A 22,699-nucleotide genomic window follows, 5' to 3' on the forward strand; every position below is an offset into this window, starting at 1 on the left:
TTCATTCTTCACATTAGACTAATCAGATCAGTCGGATCTGAAAACTTCTCATTTATACAAACTCTTTAAAGCCCAATGTTTATTCCATTGCCCAACACTCTTGCAGAATTTTCAGTTTGTGCACCTGCAAAAAGATGTCAGATGTAATTTTCATGTTTTTACACAATGGGGAGCACAATGGGAGCTCAAAAAATGGAACCGTTGTGGCGAGTTCCATTTACATCAGAGGTCAGAAGTCCGAACTTGGAGTGATGTCACCCTCAAGTTGACCATGTTCCACTTGAGGAAGCGGAAAGGCAGAGGTTTATCTTTTTCGTGCCTCAAATGTATTAATGCATTTACATGGCTGCCTTTGATCTACAGGAGTGCAGACCAAAAATGCAAATAGAGTCTTAGTTTTAGTATATTCTGCTTCATTTGGTTTATTAGTGTGAATGCCGAGTTAGCATCTCCTCATTTTAAGAGGAAAAAGGCTAAACCATGTCAGCGACTTCTAGTTGATTCTGCCTTGTTACTCTTTTGCCTTCTGTTTGGATTCACATGTGTGTTTTACCTCCGTGTGAAGCTTCCTCTACTTTTCTGGCTGTTGTTCCATAGTGTGGTTGCTGTCGGAAACCAGGGCTTCACTAGAGAAAAACTCTGCTCTGATTATCTCTGGTGGTATGTTTTCCATTGGTGGCGTTATCTCAATAGTTTCAGTCTGATGTTCCCCCTCCACTCTAGAAGGAGACTGGTCTCCAATCTCATCCAGAGCTCCAGTGAGAAGCGGTCTGGCTAAAGTCGTCGGAATATGAGCGTTAAATGCCTCCCAGGTTGGGACAGGCTTGTAGCCCATAAGCTTGTCGTACTGAGGAATTTGAAGCCTGAAGAAAGGAATACGTGTCTTAACAATCAGATCAATAGGATCCACTGGCAGCATGACCAAATTACTGAGAGACATTGGGTCATCATCATAAGAAAAAACAGGAAAGGGAAACTGATGGACTTTGTCTGGTGAAATTGTCACATCGCTTGTCTTCTTTTCCACTTTTGGTTGGCTCCTCGACAGCTTCTTCAAACATGCCATTCTCCTGTTTGCGCGACATCGGATCACAATCTTGCGCGCTGCCTGCCGGAACAGTTTCAAGACTCTTTGCCTTAACTCCAGATTAAAAGAGCAGTAAAACTGGAAGGATGGGACTCCCTGTGGAGTATATCCAGCTTCATGCAGCAATCGCCAGGAGGACAGTTGTGGTTGTCCGGCAACAAAGACTAATCGCTTTATTTCTTCCTGCTCCTGCATGTACTCACGCAGCATGGTTGCCCTCTTCTCTAGTACCTGCGTCCTGTCTTGCTCTGACACAGGGTTCTTACCCAGTTGAACTTTTAAGGGTTTGGCCTGCGCCTCAATGTATTGTCGAACTTTTTTTTTGAAAAGGGTCTCCTTTATCTTCCTGTTTTGCTGGTCAGTCATACTACCACGCTGCATGGCTTCTTTCAGAGCCTTAAAGCTGAGTTTTTTGGCCTCTCTGATAAACATCTTTGCGACCCCTGCATGGGTGGAGACGTCCACTAGCTTCAGTCCACACTGATTGTCCATTGTCTGTGATTTGCCGGTGTCCTTTGTCGACCCGTGCATGGTATTACTAAATTTCTAAAGAAGCAGAATCGAGCACTGAGGTGATCGCGGAGGAGTGAGGGTTCACTGTCGTCCAAGGCGAATCGTCAGATAGTAATGGAACATTGCTGCCTTATTCTGGATTTAATCATCTACTCCTCTTTGTCCATAAGGCAACTTGTCAGATCAAAGGATGAGCGTAATAATGTTTCCCTCATTGAAAAAGGAATGGACACAAATCAAAGTCAGCATCAGGCTGAAGTGATGTCACACCGTGATGTTATCACTGCAGCAGGAGTTACACCGCCTCAGACAATCTAATAAAAAGTCAGCATGTTGTCATAGTTACATTCAAATGTCAATGTTTCTCATCAGGTCCAAGGTTGTTTTGTTAGATAGGACAAAGCCAGAAGTTTTCAAAATCGGTTACCATTGTCATGAAGGGTCCAGGTCAGCTTCCTCAGCACCTCATTACCTTTACCAGTCGTCTAGACCAGGCATAACCTGGGATTCATGAACAGACTTTCTTGCTAGAATAGAACATCACCTATTAATCCCTCACATGGTAAATTATTTGTGTTACAGCAGAGGAATAATAATATCAATAATATGTAAGAGTACGCAGTTTATCATAATGATTGCTGTGTGTGTGTGTGTGTGCTACATGATCAGCCTCCCATCACATGAAAGATCAATTTAAATTAAATGTTATAGATAGTTCCTGTTCGTTGACTGATTCTACAACATTACAGTATATACCACTGTACTGTATGTTGACAAGAGGATCTGCAGTGTAAGATGAGGCATTTTCATGGGTGAAAAGTTGAAAGGGTTGTATTTTTTGTAATTTCACTCTTTTCAAATCAACATTACATCTGCTTACGAGAGAGCTGAGTGCAGTGGTGAAGACACAGTCCGCTCTCTTTCATAACGTTTGCGTCTGGTTTTACAGTAGTCCCTGAAAGCAGCGGACCTCATCGGAGAGCTTCTTCTGAGAATGTAGAAGCCGCCCTGTTTGGCTTTTTTTTTTTTTTTAACATTGAACTTTTCAGATCTACATTATGCCAGTAATGCTGACACTCAGTGGTGTGCGGTGACTTTTACGGAGAAGAACGCCGAGCTTAGTTGTTTTATAATTCCACACGTCGACATGTCTTTAACTATGAAAAAATAGATGCAGGGTCCAGGGTCCAGAAAGTGAAGCCAGAAAACTGTATTCTCGTCAATGACCGTCAGGACAAAACTCCATTGGTTTGTGTGCATGTCTGTGAGAATATGACCTCACTTATCATTTGATTTACATCGGTGAACATTTTCCTGAGGAGTAAATGGTTTCAGTCCCTGGTTTTCCAGGTCTTCTTCGTTACAGTATGATGCCCATTTTGGAAACTATGGGCCCATTTCGAGTCAAATAGATGATTACTTCTGTTGCTGGTTGAAATATTAAACTTGAGGCTTTAAAGGGGAAGTTCGTCAAATCGTTTTAGGCAATTAATTAGCTCTGATAGAACATTTTACAACTCATCAGTGTGGCTCCTACAGCGGTCGATGGGTGCGCTATCTACAGTATGTCCCCATGTGGAGACACAAATCGCCACTCTACTCTACATGGAGGCTCCATTTAAAGGCCACTTTTGTTGAATGTGTATATACGTGTTTTTCTCCTGATGATTATTAACCAAAGCAACTGCTTGGGGAATTTTTCCACTCCAAGAAAAAAACCAATCAAACTCCAGCAAACTTTCTTGGACATTCACGACATTGGAATTTTCTTTTCTGTTAGGATGTGCTTTGGGAATGGACGGGTAGGGGCCATCAACCGATTAATCAGGCATCGGCTTTGTCATGCTTCAAACTATTGTTATTCCATCAGCCTTTAAAAATCCACTATTGGTCAACCTCTTGTCTGGAGTCTGTCCAAAAGGTTTTGTTTCCCCCACACTTTGTCAACGTGACACATTCATGAAAATGATGGAAACAATGAGCAGCATGTGGAGAAAACACCCTACCCGGGGCAATGAATTACAAAATGAATTCAAATGGACAAGTATGGAGGAGAATATTGTTCTGAGACGTAAGAAGAACCGTTGTTTTCACTTTGGTGTCAGTCTTACTGATGTCTTCTTTTAGCTTTAACTAAAGCTTGCCTTGCTTTCTCGCTCTGGTTTTCTCTGTCCCTCACATTATTATTGTCACTGTGTCATTTCAGGAATGCCTTGTGGAAATGTCATTACATTGGCAAAAAGAAACCTCGGATAAGACTTGAGCATGAACTCATTTGATTTTGGTGGTCAGGCTCCCAAACTATTTTGATAATCAATAAACAGTTTTTTGGTTAGAAGGGCTAAAATGTCTGATGTTTTTCACCTTAAATGAATTAATAATGAAAATAGTAGTAGAAAATAATACACCCATATTTAACTTTTATTGAATATCTTCAAAATCATGACCCTATGAATCATCCACAACATGTGTATGGAAATTGCATCTCGAGTTGCATGAGGTGATAAGTTTAGCGTGAGATACTGAGTTGTTGTGTCAGTCCTTCCTTTACCAAAGTGAAACATTCTGCTGCAGACAGAGAATGACCACAGCAGAATTATTATCCATCTGCAAACATGTGGGACATTTTTTTGTGACTAACCAATGGGAATCCAGCTGTTTGAGTGAGTGCTGTATGTAACATCCTTTGTCATGGATCTGCTTGAGCTCTGGTAGAAGCAGAGTGCAGTAAAAATATTTTGACAAGTAGAGAATATGCATTACAATAATTCTCTCCAGAACCACATCTTCCAAAATGAGTCTTTATGGCCGTCATTTATGAAACTGTGTGTGGTCATTTCCATGCTATCAGCTGAGGCAACCATCAAATCCCACGTGTTGCGTGCATTGTAGTCAGTTGCTATTCTGACATAATATTCAGTCATGTGTATTTTATAAAGGCCTATGTGAATTATGTGTCACTTACCCCTGACATAAATATGTATTTTTAAGGCTGTTTGATGTGGAATATTTAAAAAATTTAAAGAATAAAGTCCAGTACTATGTGGGTATTGAAATACAAGCTGGGCTACTACATTTACCATCTACCATTGCCCAGCTCAAATATAGAAGATGCACCTGTGTGTTATCTGCCATTTATGCCTGAAATTATAATATTAATAATGTGAGACTGGTTTCTCGCCACCCTGCTCCAGTGAGTGCGGTTTTGGTGGTGACCTTTTATTCCTTAGTTAAAGTTTAGCCTGTATGAATAATATTTTAGTCATATTTCTTTTACATATTCAATATTCAAACTTCAGCTAGAGTTTGATTTGTTGAAAGGAGCACTTCATTCCAAATTGTACTTTTTTGTGTGATGTTAGAGTTTTCCAGATGAGAGAAATTCTACTTTTGTGTTTTTTCATTGTGTTTCTACATGTTTTAACCCTCAGAACACAGAGCAGTTTGTTAAAACGTAAAGTATACACAGAAGCTATAAGAATGTGCAATATAGCGTGTCTTATATCCTTTTTTTCAGCACAACCAAGACAATCTGATGAAAAAAAATGTTCATTTTCACCAACGTCAAAGTACACTTGGCTCGTTTTTGTCGTTTTTGTCTTTTTTGTGACTTCTGCAGAATAAGTCTGTGCCACGTGAGCACGTAAGGGTTAAAATCCAAATTAGGCAGTTGATATTTAAATGGTAGTTGTTTTCAGCCGCCATATTTATCAATGTCAACTCTGTGCGAATGGAAGGCTGAGTATTATGAAACTTCAATTTTCGGGAAGTTGTTTGCTGTAGCATTAAATAATCCTGACAAATGGCGCCTTATTTCCTGCCGGCTTATAAAAGTTACCCTCCTCGCACTTTGGTTTCTGTTGCTTTGCCACCATTTTCCACTCAAATAGAACTTAGTCTCAGCGCTGTGACAGGATTTACCTGAGTAAAATGTTATTTCTGGATAACCCCGGGCTACTCAGGCTACTCGGGCTACTCTGGCTTTTTCTGTTGCACCATCAAACCTAACAACTATAGGCACTCACAGGTTGTTTGCAGCAATATTGGGAGATAGATGATGGGTGTGTGTGTGTGTGCGCTCAACCCCGACGTGCTGAGAGGGACCTGGGCATGGTAGGGATGAAATGGCACCATCTGTAATGGAGGTGATGGGTTTCTGTGATACTGTAGCAGGACGTTTTCACTGACGGATTGAGGCCAATTCTTCTTCCAGTGCGTATGTGTGTGTGTGTGTGTGTATTAATAATAGACCACAGTGCAGACACAGAAATCCAGCTGTGCACACGTGGAAGAGAAAACAGACACAATTCCTGAGGAAAGTGGGGGGGGGGGGGGGGAGCTGCACTGTGCAGCGTTGTGTATCCATATGTATGTGTCACTTTTTTTCCAGCCTGTCACAATGCTCCAGTCCGACAGGCCTCAGTAGATCTACACGAGTCTGTGTATGTTTGTGGGAGAGCAGTCGCAAATGAAATCAGACTCTGTGACTGTGTATGTTTTTGTATAAAGAAAAAAATAAATAAATTGTGGAGTGAAAGCTTAAGGCTAAGTTTGACATCTGTCCAAACAAAGTTGGACTGGTGTGTTTTTAAAATTGAATAGGATAAAGAATAAAAGTCTGCAATATAGAAATGATAAATATAAAATCATGTACGTTGAGGATTTAAGCTGTCGAATAATATTTATCACATGAATAAAGGGACTGAATTTTTAAAGAAATTACAAACTGATAACTTTAAAAGTGACAGCATTCAAAAGTGGTTCATGTGTTGAGGCCTGAAGGTAAAAAAAAAAACTCCTCTAAGGTCTTTCTGTTTTTGCTCACAGCAGTAGGGACATTTCCAGAATATTCAAGCAAGGGGTGGCACCGGGTTTGAGTATGCAGGAGGCAGAACACCTGCTCAATATACACGTTCTGCTGTGCTCTCACTCTGTGGCCTCTATTGGAGTCTTCCTGAAATTTAACTAAGCTCTCAGGAAAATGCAACATTTGCATTCTCACACGCTTGCCCTGTGGACACTTTCAGGAAAAAGTCCTGATTCCAGTGCTTGTCTGAAATGGAGTGTCGACCCAAGCTTGTTAGGATCCACTGGGACTTGACAGAACTCTGTGGGTTGGGCCAAATTCAGTCTAATATATATATATATATTTTTTAAGTATTCAAGTCTGAACTCATATACTCATAAGCATAATATTTGTCTTTTGTCATATTGTATATTCCTGACATAAATTTGTATTTTTAAGGCTTTGATTGATCAGAAATATAAAATAAAGCAATAATGTGTGGTTACTGAAGTACAAGCTTGAAGAATTACTAGAAGGCTACAGCTGTGTGGCATCAACAGAATAAGTGTGGGTTCCAATCAGTACGTGGCAATTCTAGTATGAATCCACTCAACATAGATTGCTGATTGTTTTAATTATTATTATTTTCCAGCAAGAAACTGATGAGTTAACCTGCTAATGATATCTGAGTGTTTTGAAGCTCGATTGGGTTTGAAAATGAATATGCAGCTCTTATCTTTCTGTCCATGAGTTGCCTGTATTGGGTTTATTTAGTCTCAGAATTCATGGCTATATAAATAATAATAATAATAATGATAATGATAATACATTTTATTTATAGGCGCCTTTCAAAGCACCCAAGGATGCTTTACAGAAAATAGTAAAGATAAGAAAAACAATAAAAGAGCCATAAAACAGAGAAAAGATCAAATAGAGCAGTGTTTAATTTAATTAGGTGTTTAAAAGTGCTTGTGTTTAATTTTGAGACTTTGGAAGGGAGACTTTGTCCACTTGTCTCAGTTACTGGTCTGAGAACCAATTCTTCCTTGCAACATGTGTACATTTTCTTGTGACCAAATACACATAATGTGCGTGTGTGTGTGCTTGTGATGTGTGTGCAGGACGTGGGCTGTGATCGACAGCTGGCCAGCGGCGCCAAGGAGGACAACTGCGGCGTCTGCGCCGGTGACGGCTCCACATGCCGGCTGGTGCGAGGACAGACTCTGCCCCACCTGACACCAGAACAACGTAGGTATCTGACCAGGGGACTCGCACTGACCAGTCTTGTATAAAGTTCCTTAAAGGAATACTTGAGTAAAAAATACAAGTATCTTACCAGAAAATGACTTTGGTAGACGTTGAAGTCACTTTTTTATAATATTACTTAAGTAAAAGTCTTAAAGTATATGACATTTACTGAACCTAAGTATCAAAAGTAATTTTCCGATATAAAATGTACTTTAGAAGTAAAAGTATTAAAAAAAAGTGAGGAATAAGGATTGAGCCATGGTAGCTCAGTGGTAGGGCGAGTTGTCTTTCAACTGGAAGGCTGTGGGTTCAATTCCTGGCGCTGCTAGTCAATATGTGTCCTTGAGTTAGACACTTAACCCCATGTTGAAGTGTGTGAACTAGAAAAGCGCTATAAAAATACAGACCATTACCGAGTTTTGTTTCTCTTCTGATTTTATTTGGTAGTAACGAGTAACAAAGATAGTTAGTGGAGCAAAAGTAAAAGTTGCTAGAAATATAAATTACAAAGTAAAGTACAACTATGTTTTGTATCACTGGTAGTGACTAGAGCTGAAACAATTACTCAATTAATTGATTACTAAATGAATCAACTATTTTGATAATCGATTCATCAGTTTAAAGCTTTTTTCATGATTAAAACGAGATTTGTAATTGTTTTAGGTTCTTAAATATGAAGAGACAAGACAAGACATTATTTTGAGAACATCATAATTACCAGGTTTGACAAACACTGATCGTCATTTTTTAACGTTTTCTGACATTTTATGGATCAAACGATTGTTCGATTCATCGGGAAAATAATCGCCAGATTAATCGAAGATGAAAATAATCGCCAGCTGCAGCTCCGGAGACGCATTCCCTCTTGTGTGTCCAACTCATGTACATGTCTTCATTCACTGTGTGAATACTCCACGAGCATGAGCCAATCTGTGAGCTTTTGAGAGCCTGTTTAGAAAATAATATTGCTTCAGCCCAGACCAAAACATGTGCTCCGTCCCTGTCCATCCAGCCGTCCTCCCAGTCAGATCCTGTGGGAGGTATATAACAAAGCTGGATGAGTGTTTGTCTGCTGGGACTCGGAGCTCTCACCTGTATTGGCTGCGTGTCAGTCGTTGCGTTGGACACGGGCCTTCAGGAGCCATCTCCACATTTTGGCCCGCTCTTCTCTCGTTGCCTCCAACACTCATTTATCAAGGCCGGACTATTTAACTGCCATCTGTTTACAACCGCTCATGAGCAGATGGAGGCGCGCCATTCGCACATCAATTGTGTTTTCCTCTGCAAGACTTAGCGAGGTTTAACACCAAGCGATTCAATTAACGTCAGAGTTAATCTAGGTGTTTCCACATGACTTTTTTTCTTCCTACCGTTTGTTGTTGCTTGTTAATTACATGAAACATTTGTGCATTTAAGGACAGGAGCAAAACTGGCACAGCCGTGATTACTGTATTTAACATTCTTACCAGATCCGGAAGCCACGGAAAACAGACTAGTCTCTCTTGACTGCTGTGTTTGTGGAATATGAATAAACTTTTACGCAAATATGTAATGTTCACCGCTCTCTGCTCACACAGGTACACGTCTTTAAAAATCATTCATAAAATGTTATTTCTTTTCTTCCATTTCTCTATGAGCTTTCCCATGAGCAACAAAAGAACCGCAACTGCCTCAACTGTTAGAACCGCTCACATTTTACGACTGTATTAAAGTAGCATAACTGTAGTCTACATGAGGCTACATAAAACCTTTTTACTATAGTTTCTCTCAAGAGCACACGGTAAAATATTTGACTGTATATTGACAACAGATTCTGTATAGGTTACTATATCGCCTTAAATTACTGTTAACTGGCAGTTGTAATTTTGATGAAATACAACATATAACTGTTATTTTTCAGTATTTGTATATATAAATACTTTTATAATATAATAACATTTCACTTAATAACTTTTTTAATAATAATAATTTATAATATATACATATTTTCACAGCAGTTTAGCTGTGTTGAGCTTTTACTGTAGTTTGACTGTAATTTAGCAGCATTTTCGTGTAATAATACGATAGTTGACTGTAAACTATCACACTTATCACACAAATCAGGTAGAGTCGTTTCTTGTAAGAGCCACAGCTACAGTCATTCCACAATAAAACACACAAAACACTGTGTTATATTGTGAATTGTTAAAAGTTAAAACCTGGAAATTTGTTACAGTTTATGTCAGTGACGTGATAAGAACGTATAACCTTATTTCTAAACTAGATTTGCAAACACATATTGCCCTTAAGGCACAAGGCAGATACTGGGTGAGCTCTATCTACAGGACACTAATTTTGCATCCCTTCATTGGCAGCTGATTTATTCTGCACTTTCTTTTTGCCCATCACAGCTAAGTCTACTGCCTGAGGCGAAGGATATATGAGCCCCTCCAACATTCTTAGAAATTAAATTTCACCCCCCCATGAGTAGCGTCTGTGCAGGTTTTCTTGATCTTGGCTTCCTCTTGGCTTCCAGCCTTCCTCTCCGTGGGGACGCAGTCTCTACATGTTCCATTTTTTTGATCTTATACCATACTATCTGCAGGATTATTACTGCTGCAGTGGGTTCTTTGGTTTTAAGGGATAGCGGTAGCAGGGACAAGTGACTTGATCAGTTGAAAGTTTACTTCCGATAAATGGTTTTCAGTGAACCATTAGAGTCTGAGTTTAGTGTGGCCACAGTTTTCTTCATCAGCAGAGTGGATGCAGCTGTCGCATCAGGTGATACGGTATCATATAGTTCCATTTCCTCAGTATTGTCAGTGAGTTGCCCGACAATCCACCTTTGGCCTTGTTTTAGGTCAGATTTCAAGAAATAACTCTTAAAACAATCTCAGGATCCAAGTCTCTTCAAGTCTGATTTGTCATCATAGGCAGTTTCCTGTCTGTGGCTTTTAATATTTACAGTATTTAGGGAACACCAGGATGCACTGAAAAGAGTGAATCTCAGAATGTGTAATTGTAACATAATTAAGCCTGTGATAATAACAATAAAAAACAAAGTTTGTCTCTGTCATTTGTTCAAAACACAAGTCATTTTGATTCCCTAACAAGCTGTATGTAAGTGGCTCAACAAATCTTCTCATACAGACCCACACAACACAATTTGCTCGTTGTATTTACTCTGCTCCAACTGCGCCCCGTGTGGTGCATTCTGGGTACTTTGCGTCAACCGTCATGAGCGGCAAAAGAAGTTTGGAAAAGTGGAAGACTGAAGACTTTACGGTAAGAATTAAGTTAATGTTAGTGATATAGTTTGTTAATTACAGTCTTTCATGTTTTATATTGTTGTATAAGTTGTAATTTGTAATTAACAATAGCGGCTTCAAAAGTTGGAACGAATGTTAGCAAGTTTGAAAATAGCTGCATCAAATGTAATTCGAAGCTGACGTTTGCAAGTGTAAACGGGGATATGCTTTTTTTCTTCCACGTAATGTTAGACAAACGGTGTCGCGTTTTCGGCTGCATGCGGAGCACACTTGTGCGATGTTAGCCGTTAGCGAGGGGTTTTAGCTGGTCGGACGTGTGTGTCACAGGGTGTGGGCGGCCGATTTTTGGTCGCAGCGGTGGTTGGAGGCTGTTAAGTTAGCTCTGCTTGTTAGCCGCGGGCAGAGCGAGCCCAGCCGCAGGCGATAGACAGTGCCGACTTCAGAGTTCACAAATACGAGAGCCCACTGTCCAGGGGACAGCGTTTGATGCGCGCTGCATAGACGATCTCTGTGCTCACTAGGTAGCACCAATCATAACATGTAGCATACCAAAATGTCGGGGGGAAACTAAATGCCCATACCGAGCATTGCCACCCAAACGAAACACAGAATATATTCCAAATCGATAAAACGCTGCTAGTTAGCTTGGTAGTAAGGCTGAAATGCATTGTGAAATTACTGGTTGTTTACATAAAGACAAAGGGGTTTCTTGAGTGAAGTGTGCACTCTTTTTTTTTTTTTTTTACCATATACCATCTCTGGGGTTACTTCCCAGCGTCAGCTGTGTTTCTCACTTTACGCATGAATGCACAATGTGAAACAGGCCGGTTTGTTGTTGTTTTTGTTTGTTTTCCCTTAGTTTGACACCACACTCATAACTACAAATGCTCCTACATATTGCAAAATTGCGGTGTATCTTATGCTTGGTCATTCACTTGGTTTATATAGTAATATATTTCAAATTTCTATGGATATTTTTTTAAAATGAGAAATCTGCTGCGGATTTTCAAAATGAGCCAAAACCAGATGTATTGGATGGAGCGAACAACCATTATGACATTTATTGAAATATAATTAGTTTTCCAGTCTGATACCTGAGAAAGGTCAAATTCCACCTCAACGTCTGTGTTAAAACATCTGTAAATTGCTCAGGTTCACTTTTTTTTAGCATCTACATTGGGCTACTATCCCATGATTCAAAGGTAGATCTAAACCATGTGGTTGTTTTCTATGCTCTTAAATATGATTTTGATTTTGTCAAGGTAAAAACACACTTTTGCTAGTAAAGTCAACTCACTTTTGCTCGTAAAAGCAAGTTACATTTACAAGTGAAGTCAACTTACTTTTGGAAGTGAAATCAACTTAACACAATTGAGTTGACTTTGTTTGCAAAAGTAAGTTGACATCATTTGCAAAAGTAAGTTGACTTTACTTAAAATTAATATTGTACAAACAAGGACTACTCTTGTTTGATCTACGGGATAAAATGATGCAAAAAGTTGCCTTACTTTTTTTAAGTAGTTTAGTATTTAGTAATATCAAGCCCCATATTTTTATCAGTGTGTCGCAGTATCCTGCAAATTAAATGTTATAGCATAAATATATGTCAGTGGTATAAATTTGAATTTGCAATATTTATTCAAGCATGAGACAAATACATAAGCAAACAGGGTTAGGGTTGTCAAGGTAAAAACATGTTTTTTACAAACATCTGCTTGGACCCTTGGAGATAAAGTTGGTAATAGTTCAGTTTTTTGAAGCGTGGTTGTATGAGGTACACACTCTGCAAGTCTAAGTTGACGGGCTAAAACCATTTTTCTTCGTGTCCCCTCTGGCAACCATGTTTACAGTAAATATGAGCCTCACTGAAAACATGAACCTACTCCTTTAAGATGACCTACATGGGCCCTCGGGTAACATAAAAACATGGAAGGAGTCAGTGTCAATGCAAGTGGTTTGTTCATCCTTAGTTGCTGAGGAAACATGGAAGAGGACATGTTATCGATGCAGATATAAAAAGAAACCTCACTTAGTTTATTTTCATTTGAAACAAATGGAATCATAATCACAAACATCACCTTCCGTTGCCATCAATATATATCATCGACACCGTACCATTAAAGTTTCATCTTTAATGTCCTGAAAGAGGAGATCTTGCCATTTACCCTGTAATGACGAATGATTAAAGCCTTTATTTACCATTGCACAAACGCAGAGTATCACCTTTGTTCCTGTTCATAATTTATTCATGACTCGTTCAGTGATTGCATCTGGAATATGAATTGGCTGCAGTGTTCGGTGAGACCAGAGTCAAGCGGACTCACAAAATGAGTTCATGACTGTGTATTTTATTTCACTCATTTATTTTGAATATTTTTAAATATTTGGCTTTATATGTACACAATTTCCATTTTGGAAGACAGGAAAAAACAAATGCTAATGACTGCAGCTGAATTTCTTTCATTGCTACCATAAATTTGGGACACTGCAGATGCGGTTTTCCAAAACATAATTATGCTACTGTATGTCAGGGGCAAAGCCCCATGGCTGGCAGCAACAGCTGCTTAATTGTTTGAGCTCAGTGCTCATTCATTGCTGGAGGAAAATACCTTAGTGCAAATGGAATTAACTCTCTATTTGTCTCTGAAGGTCCCACATCATTACCGCATCTCCTCACTTAACCACAGAGGGAGAGGTGCTTCTTCTGTGGAAAGTCGGGGAGGAATCATGCAGGCTTGAGAGAAACGGCAGTAAATACTTTTAATAGTTCAGCTCTGTGCTGTCTGTGTGTGCTCCGAGCACGACCCTAAGAGAGTCTCATGATTGACTAGTGAGTCGAGCTCACTGACGTCTCGCAGCACACGTGGATGTTACTTGGGTCTGCAGAGTTGATCAGTGCTGCTGTGCAGTTGTAAAGCAGGCAGATTTAGGGACCGCACGCACTGGAGTGTGGTGGTCGCCATTAGTCAGCGCTTTCAAAACAGCGAGAGGCCTTTACCATAAACAGGGTGCACAGCAGTGGCGATTGCTCGAAGACAACAAGGGAAGCTCAGCTTCCTCTAAAATGTCGTCAAATATGTACTGTGTTGTATTTACATTTCAATACTAGTGATTTCCATATTCCCGTAGCAGCCTCCGCATTAAAACCATTTGAAGCTCCGCTTCAACTGTTCTCTATGGGACGAAACACAAAAGTTGTTTTGTTTTTCACTGCGGTGAGTTTGACAATGATTGGACAAAACGGCGAAAACGTCACTTCCACAGAAGCTTAGCTTCTTTGGGAGCTTCTTATGCAGCAGCTAGTGGGCGGGCGCAGACACTGGGCTTCTGCATGATGATTTGAGGAACTGTGTGAAAGGGCAGAACCAGTTTTTGATTGACATTGTTGCAGAAACATACACAGATGCTGAAAAAGTTTGTTGTGGTCTCAGTAACTCCTGTGGATTTTCGATTTTCCCCATGGAATTTGGTAGGAGAGAGAGAGATGCTTGCCAAGCCACATGAATCTGTCTAAGCATGAGACTTATGGTGCTTTTCAATTATACAATTCTAGCACAACTCAGTTTGGTATCAGACTGGTCATTTTACATCACTACAGTACCTCTTCAATGTTGGACAGGGTCGTCATAGCACGGCTACCCGAAACTGCCCTGACGTCGTTTTATGTGCGACACAAACTAGCGACGAGCAAAGCATATCTTTTTGTTGTACTGAATCATTAGAATCAGTTAATTTAAAATATTAATTCAGTATTTCCTGCATGTCCTTGGAGATTACCACACATTTTTTAGGATTTGTAAGTCTTTTTAACTGATCTACAGTTCGGGATTTTTCAGTTTTATTCCCGTGTCGGACGTCGCGCTCAGGACTCTTCCATTGTCTGACGACGTCACATGTAGTTTCGGCTCAGCTCACTTAGAACCTCGCCAGAGCAAGGACTAAAAAAGCACCAGGAACTACCCATAATGGAAAACTTATATTTAAGATATACACTTACACTGGTGTAGCTTGTTAGCCTGTTTTTGTATGTCAGTACCGACTATGTCACTATCACATACAACTACACTTTAAAAAGAAATTCTAAAATAGTTTTAATTTTATGAACTATCAGTCCTTGTTTTTTTTCCTCTGCCACATTTGGTAAACCCCAGACATGAGCTGAAAGTTGACATAATGTTTTCGCGTTAACACAACATGGTGTTTTGCTTTTAACAGCTTTACTCTTGAAGACACAGTACACGCCAGGTCATTATTCTTTCATCTCCCTTCACAGAGACTCATTATTTTCTTCACCCTCTAATTTTACACTCTCGATCACACTGACAAGATTTAAAGTGAAAGTCAACTGGCAGAACCGCACTGTTCGCCGATAAAATTGTCTGTGACAATAAAAGCAGTGTAGAGGAATTGCACTGGACGTCTGCCAGCTGGAAGCCATGAAGAGAAACAGATTCAAATGTGTGATTGGATTTCTAATTATCCTGAGAAAATGTTTTATCCATGTGCACATACTGTATGATAGGACTTAAAGAACTGTCATATGTAGGTTCAGTATAAAAAAAGGTAAAAAGTTGATTGATCAAATACTCACATTTTGGGATTGCAGTGATCCGTCCTGAGCTCCTTTAATCAGATGAGCATCTGAAATTTGGTTTATTGTGTGATTCTCTTTTAGACTCCCCTCTTATTGGTTTCTTTGCAGCATAGGCAGTTTCTATCCGTGTCAGAGCAGCAATCATTCCACTGAGGGGACTTGTTCACAGCGTGGTTGGAATAGATTGGACAAAGTCTCCCCTCGTGCTACAGATTTAGTTGTGAGGCTGCAATTGGATCACTTCATATACAGAACATATGCGACGGCTGTAGCTCAACGATGACCTTCAGTTGTTCTACTGCCCTCACAGTATACAAGCCTGAAATTTAATGAATAAAGTGTGTCTGTCTGCACTTTGGTTGCTTGCAGTTTAACATGAAGCTTGTTGTTAGCATTTGACTGCCATTCATTTTTTGTCTACCTTGTACCTACCTGAATTTTGCTATTTTTTTAGGCTGGCTTCTTCTATTATGTCCACATTAAGCTGAGTGGGAACTGAGGTTGCTCATATTTATGTAGTATTGAATTGTATATATAGCAGTATAATGGTCATATAAGTTACTGAATAGGAGAGAACAGACCGTGCAATACATTATTTGTTTTACTTGTCAAAATGGGCCTTAGAATGTTTGTTGAATTCTGATGTTTTGGATTCTCTTCTGCAGGAGTTTTCTCTGATTTACAACCTCATCATTTTTGTTGTGTCTTCAATGTTGAAATAAAAACGTTCCGACTGTGTGTCCACCTGCAGCTCTGAAGACACTTCTGGAGGTGCCGGTGGGAAGTCGCCTTCTCAGACTTGGTGCCAAAGGACCTGATGCGATAGGTGAGTGACGACACAGAAATTCTGTTGTATGTGTTACACTTACTCACTTTTTTTTTTCACTCAGCTCGGTTTCTGATTCTATGAGACTTGTGTGATCCTGTTACACAAAGCATTTCAAATAAGGTGGAATGAATATATATCAATAATGTTGTTCTGTAAGCAAATTCAGTTTGTTTTTCTGTGGTGGTGTTTTCAATGTAGAGACTGATCAATACAGTTTTTGGGCAGATGCTTTTTACACTCGTGTCTGAAGCCAACAATGATATTTGCATTTACATCTGTGCTTAAGGCTGCTGTGTCACAACTTTTACCCAGGTGTAGTGAAGTGCAAACCATTATTAAAAAAACCTGAAACAATTTTACAAATCCCAAAAGAAATTAACCAAAGCGAAAACTCATTTCGATTTTTCGAAAAACAAATGTACAAAAGCCACAAAGTCCTTACGGAAAATTAATGTACCAAATGCTGCAAGTGACCTGGAAGTGATAAAGTGAGCGGTCAATTATTTTTGACACGAAGATAAGAAATAATACAGTGAAAATTATGGCAAAAGTTTGTTATAAGAAAGAAATGAGTGGCTCTTATTTTGAAAGCCAGGTTGAAAGGAAGTGGTGCTATATAAGATAAGACGGAATAGTGTCTTGTAAATTTGTTTTTCAAAATTGTATAATCCCTTTCTGTAAGGACTGCGGCTTTTGTTTTTCAGTGTTTCACGTTTTTGTAATAATGGTTTGCACTTGCAGGCCACCATAGTTTTTTGCCCACTATGTGTCAGTATTGGGAAAAGGAGAATGTTTGTTTAAAATCCTCCAAATACAAAACTGTGCTTTTTTAGCATGAACCCTGATGTGATTTACGTGTCCAGATCAGACAAAGTATTTGTTTGTCACGTGGGGGTTTCCTGAGCGGTTTTATTGTCGGCTGAATGGAGCGCAGCGGGCTGCGATGAAGCCAGCACATGTCCACAGCCGTCACCCTGCTAATATACTCAAGCTCCTGCAGGTTCCAAAGAGCTGCAGGATTTACTGGATGTGTGCTTTGTCAGATGCTGCAGAATTGAGGAGTGACCTAGCAATTACTTTAACAGATCGTTCATCAACTACCAGGAGAACAGTGGGGCGGATGGGAAACCGAGAGAGAGACAGAGACAGAGAGAGAGAGACCACAGTAAAGAGAGGAAATCAATTCAGCATTCGGCTTGGCTGAGCCTTCTTAAAAGTTCACGAACTCCTCCGAAACTTAATATTATCACAAGACTAAGTTCTTGTCAAGTTTTTAAAGCGGTCACACTGATTACATGTTTTTAGATGAATCAAATGTATGTACTGTATGTATGTATGTACATACATACAGTATTTATGTTAGACTGCATTGTGTTTCTGCACTGCTAAGCTTATGGGGTTTAAAGACATCGCTCAAGTTTTTTGGTGTGTTTGAATAGGGTGTGAACACATAGTCAGAGGGCAGGGGTGGTTATTTACTGACAAACAGCCTCATCCCACGAGCAGAGAGAGCCACCTGCTTGTGGATTTCAGGCTCCTGATTGGATAAAATGTTATGTCGAAAAGTTTCTACGACATCTACTGTGAGACTCCTGGGACCTCAGAGACCCATGTCACTGAGGAAACCCGCTTGTTACGTCCCCGTAAAATCCAGGGAATGAGGGGAGTAACGATGCATAACAAACCTCGGGATATCTTAGAAGAAGAAAGGCTATAAAACTTTTATTTACAATGAATTAACACAATGTAAACTTGAAGCAAGCTGCTCTAAAAGTAGCTGATCGGCCTACAAGAGAGGGAAAGACACCATTAACTTAAACAGCCAGATCAAACCAACCTTTAACCATCAGAGTAAAATATACCCTTTCTTTACTGGAGAAGGTATCACATGTATTGTGAACAAAGGGTAAGAAAAAGGTTGAATGGAGAAAACACGCAGCTTCCTAAGCTGCACAGAGATACACACCAATGGCTTGCAGGCACGACTCCAAAGATGCCCGTCTCAGCTTTTTCCCCAGTTTTTCATCTCCACAGATTGATTGTTGAATTGGAGGCACCTGTGGAACAAGCAAAAATGGGCGGGCCCACAAAGCGCACAGCAAACGCAAGATAGGGAGTCATAATATAAAGCTTTCTAACATGGATTTCAACTGAAGGATTTCACTGACAGCTAACTAAACCCCCTCCAGAAGCTAACTCCTGATTTTGAAAAATGCCAAGACGTTTGTCTGAGAGAGAGAGAGAGGAGGGTGCGTGGTCTGGTTGTGAATTTGACGCCAGTTGCAGCTGAGTGGAAAATCCACACTGCGGAGATTTATTAACACTTGTGTAAAATGTGACATTGTTATCAAAAATGCTCACTGAGCTCACTGTGTCCTTCTTGCTCTGTCTCTCCCACAGTCATTGAAGCTGTGTCTCTTCAAGGACAGAAGGAGGAGACCAGCCTGACGTCCACAGGCGCCTATGTGATCGGAAACACATCACTGGACTTTCAAAGAGGGACGGACAGACAGACACTCAGGACACATGGTCCACTCAAAGCTGATTATATAATCAAGGTGAGGCTAAGGAAACGCACTAATGGTAGTCTTGGTGACCAGTCAAAAGACAGTTTTGTACAACACTTTATCGATCACACATGCATGGCTACACTTTCTTTTTCCAACAACACAAGTTGTGCTTGTTGTGAATCAGCCTCACGTTCACAGTTCCACTGTTGAAAATAATCACAAAAGCAGCAAATCTACAGGTGGAAAAAAGATCACAACAAATGCCCCCATTTCTTTTCTTCATGGACATTGGAAACTATTTTGAGACCAACTGTCACATCGATGGTTTCTGGTTCTTTTATAGGTTTGATAACGGGGTTATTATACAGTAGAAAGCAGCATGGAGGCCCGTGACCATGTTGCAGCTTACATTGTCTTTTCAGATTTATGACTTAGTCGTGTTCAAACTCAGCTTGAATGGAGACGGATGGAATTTGTGGCTGAGATGGCAACGAGTCACAGACACAAATTGCATCCCTCCCTGATAAATCACAGCTCAAACATCTTATTTCCATTTTGACATATCCAGCTCTTAAACCTAATAAGCATGTTCTGCACTGTCGGCAAGTCTCTATTAATGTGGTTAGTGGTAATTTAATAGATACACTGCGAGGAGTGTCATCCAAATCCTTGATTTCCTACAGTTTATCTGACTGTGAGAAGATTTATTCAGTTTGTGTTGGAAGCAGAGCACTGACTCCTTGTATCCAGTCAGTCTGTCAACAGCTGCATACTCGTGCTGATGGTAACACATTCTAGTGGAAAATAACTGAGTGTATGCTCAGTGACATGGGTATATATAAACTTGTATTCTCTTTTCTAAGTAATGTGCCACTATGTCATTATGCTTTATTTATTAATAAAAAGCAGTCTTGTATCAAGTACCTAAAAGAATACTTGAGTAAAAGTATCTTATCAGAAAATGACTTTTATAATATTACTTAAGTAAAAGTCTTAAAGTATATGACATTTACTGTACTCAAGTATGAAAAGTAATTTTCAGATATAAAATGTACTTAAGTTTTCAAAGTAAAAGTATTTAAAAAAAAAAAAAGGTGATGAGGATTGAGGGCGAGTGGTCTTTCAACTGGAAGGTTGTGGGTTCAATTCCTGGCTCTGCTGGTCTATAATGTGTCCTTGAGAAGGACGCTTAACCCCATGTTGCATCGGTGAATGGGTGAATTGCAAAACTGTAGCATAAAGCAGCTCATCAAGACTAGAAAAGCTCTATATAATTACAGACCATTACCAACTCTTCTTCTTCTGATGATTTTATTTGGTAGTAACGAGTAACAAAGATAGTTAGAGGAAAAATAGTGGAGTAAAAGTTGCTAGAAATATGAATAGCAAAGTAAAGTACAGATACGTGAATTTTGTACCGAACACTGTAAAATAGTTGTATCAAAGGTCCGTGTACGAAAGGCACATTTAGCAGTTTGGTCATCCAGTCCACATCTGCTGTGAGGTTGTGATAAATGAGTTACACCTCAGTTACATCATCAAAAGAAAAGGAAAAGCTCACCTTTTTTTACCATCTAAGGAAGCTCTCTGCCCTTTGAACAAACATGTAACTCTTGAAGATTGGATGATTGAAAGAGTTCATTTTGTGTCAAAATGTCAAACTGAAAGTTTAGCATCAGGTTGATCAAAACTCCAAGATTCAGTAACTGGATGTGACTGGATGCTAAATGTTCCAACAGGAATTGAAAACATTCTAAAAAGCCTCAGTCCTGAATTTAAATTAAAATTCAGTAAATATTCTGCAGCCCATCAACATATCATAGCTGCAGCGTCAATATTAAGGTACACATTACAGTTAATGTACAATAAATCATGACTCACAATGGTTGTTTATTCCACATCTGAACACGTCTTATCATATTCTTTATTCTCCTCTACCCCAACTTATATAACATAAAGCTTCTTTTCTGTACTGTTCTGTCCAGTTGAAGTATAGAGGCCCTCAGGACACAGTCGTGCAGTTTCTATTCTACCAGCCAATTAGATACCAGTGGAGAGAGACTGACTTCTTCCCCTGCTCCGTCTCTTGTGGAGGAGGTAAGAGGACCATCAGGCATCTGCATGTCTGAATAACGATTTGACATTATTTGGGTTTAATTTTTGTCATCTTCAGGAGTTACAGGAAGGCAATCACTTGAGTTAAGTTAAGTAAGTTAACAGCCTTTTGTCCCATTTCCTCCTTCAGGTTATCAGCTGAACTCTGCCGAGTGCATAGACGTCCGGTCCAACCTGACCCTGCATGAGCACCACTGCAACAGCTATCCTGAAAACACCAAACCAACACCGAAGCTCAAGGAGTGCAACATGGACCCCTGCAAAGAAGGGTACACATCTTTATCAGCTGCATCACAACTATATTTTGATGATGTTTACCTCTTAGGGACAGTTAAGATTTTTTAAGTGTATTGACTTTTCTGCCCATGGTCCAAAAATATGCAGATTTGGGGATTAGGAAAATTGGACACACATAGGTGTGAGAGTGAATGCTTGTTTGTCTCTGTGTGACCATGTGATCGACTGGCTATCTGTCCAGTGTGTATCCCGCCTTTCGACCTACAGTATGTCAGCTACTATTGTGCTGCTACCAGAATTTATAACTGTATATTGGACCTGTAAGAGTGATTCTCCGTACACTTTCACTTTTCACATATGCTTCTCCAAGATTCTCCATGACAGCTATCCTGACATAATTGCCTTATAAAGTGACTTTCTTTCTTTTCTCCTCCAGTGATGGATTTAAAGAGGTGATGCCATATGATCATTTCCAGCCTCTGCCTCGGTGAGTAACATTTAAAAAGAGACAGTTCCTTGAGTGTTTTCTTCTTCTTTTTTATTCCATTTGACATGTTTCCAGTTTGGAGAGTTTGTTGTTGGCTGAGATTTAAATCAGGATGTGAGTGGGCGCAAAGTTTTGAGAAATTTGCGATTGCAATTACTGGTTGGAGAGCTCCTCGTGATGCACCCTGCAGTAACCTGGAGTCTAAGTCCCAGTAAGGAGTTTGTAAATAAGAGTTATGGAGACGCTATTCAACACATTAAACACACCTCCCAGGGAGTGCTGCAGTAAATCGTCCACACAAGATGCTTGGAGGAATTTATGGCCATGAAAAAGTGACATGACAGCCCTCCAGTGCTCGGAGCCCCTGTTTCATACAGTAGAAAATACACACTCACTTTTAATAGTTGAGTTTTATTTTTGTTTAGTTTTTACTTAATTTATACGGGGTGCTTTCCCTTTTCCCCAAATAAAAATTGCAGACATTTCCAGACTTTTCCAAAACAGAAAACGTGTTTTTCAAGACCTTTACTTCATGTCGTTTTATACTTGTTGAGATTGTACCCGTTGTCTCTAGTAGAAAAGTTAATTTTAATAAAAACAAATATAAGTTAAAATTATGTTTTAGCGACAAAACATTTCAAAAACATATGAAAATCACAAAAGTGATCAATCAATTTCATACATTTTCAGCTGTTTTTCACCCCAGAGTTTTTCAAGACTTTCACACAAAATTCCAGACTTTTCAAGGTCTGGAAAACATACTTTTTTTAAGACATTCAAGATCCACGCATGTAAGCACCCTGTTTATAGTGTTTGATAATAAGGATTATAAAGAAGAAAATATGCTATTTTAGTTAACTATGTTAAATTATTTGTACTTGTTTAAGTAAACCAGGCATTTTTTCTCTGGTTTGTAGAAATTAAAGCAGATAAAAAAGAACATTGGACGTACTGTCCACTGAGTGCAGAAAATCATGATGCCAGTCACATAATAATGTTATAGTACACTGAATGTGTAACTGTTTACCTATAGTTTAAAATATGA

The 22,699-nt window shown here is 39.5% G+C and overlaps 1 protein-coding gene across 2 annotated transcripts in view; it reads left to right on the forward strand.

Moving 5' to 3' along the window:
• Positions 1-22,699, forward strand: part of adamtsl3 (ADAMTS-like 3) — a 154,682-nt gene that overhangs the window by 94,073 nt on the left and 37,910 nt on the right. For both annotated transcript variants that reach the window (XM_058629116.1, XM_058629118.1), the window contains exons 7-12: positions 7,508-7,634; positions 16,228-16,302; positions 18,706-18,863; positions 20,801-20,912; positions 21,061-21,199; positions 21,604-21,654. In XM_058629116.1, coding sequence (XP_058485099.1) covers positions 7,508-7,634; positions 16,228-16,302; positions 18,706-18,863; positions 20,801-20,912; positions 21,061-21,199; positions 21,604-21,654 — 662 coding nt within the window. The remainder of the gene's footprint in view (positions 1-7,507; positions 7,635-16,227; positions 16,303-18,705; positions 18,864-20,800; positions 20,913-21,060; positions 21,200-21,603; positions 21,655-22,699) is intronic.

This window comes from Solea solea, chromosome 5 (genome assembly GCF_958295425.1).
Source record: "Solea solea chromosome 5, fSolSol10.1, whole genome shotgun sequence".
Classification (NCBI taxonomy): Eukaryota; Metazoa; Chordata; class Actinopteri; order Pleuronectiformes; family Soleidae; genus Solea; species Solea solea.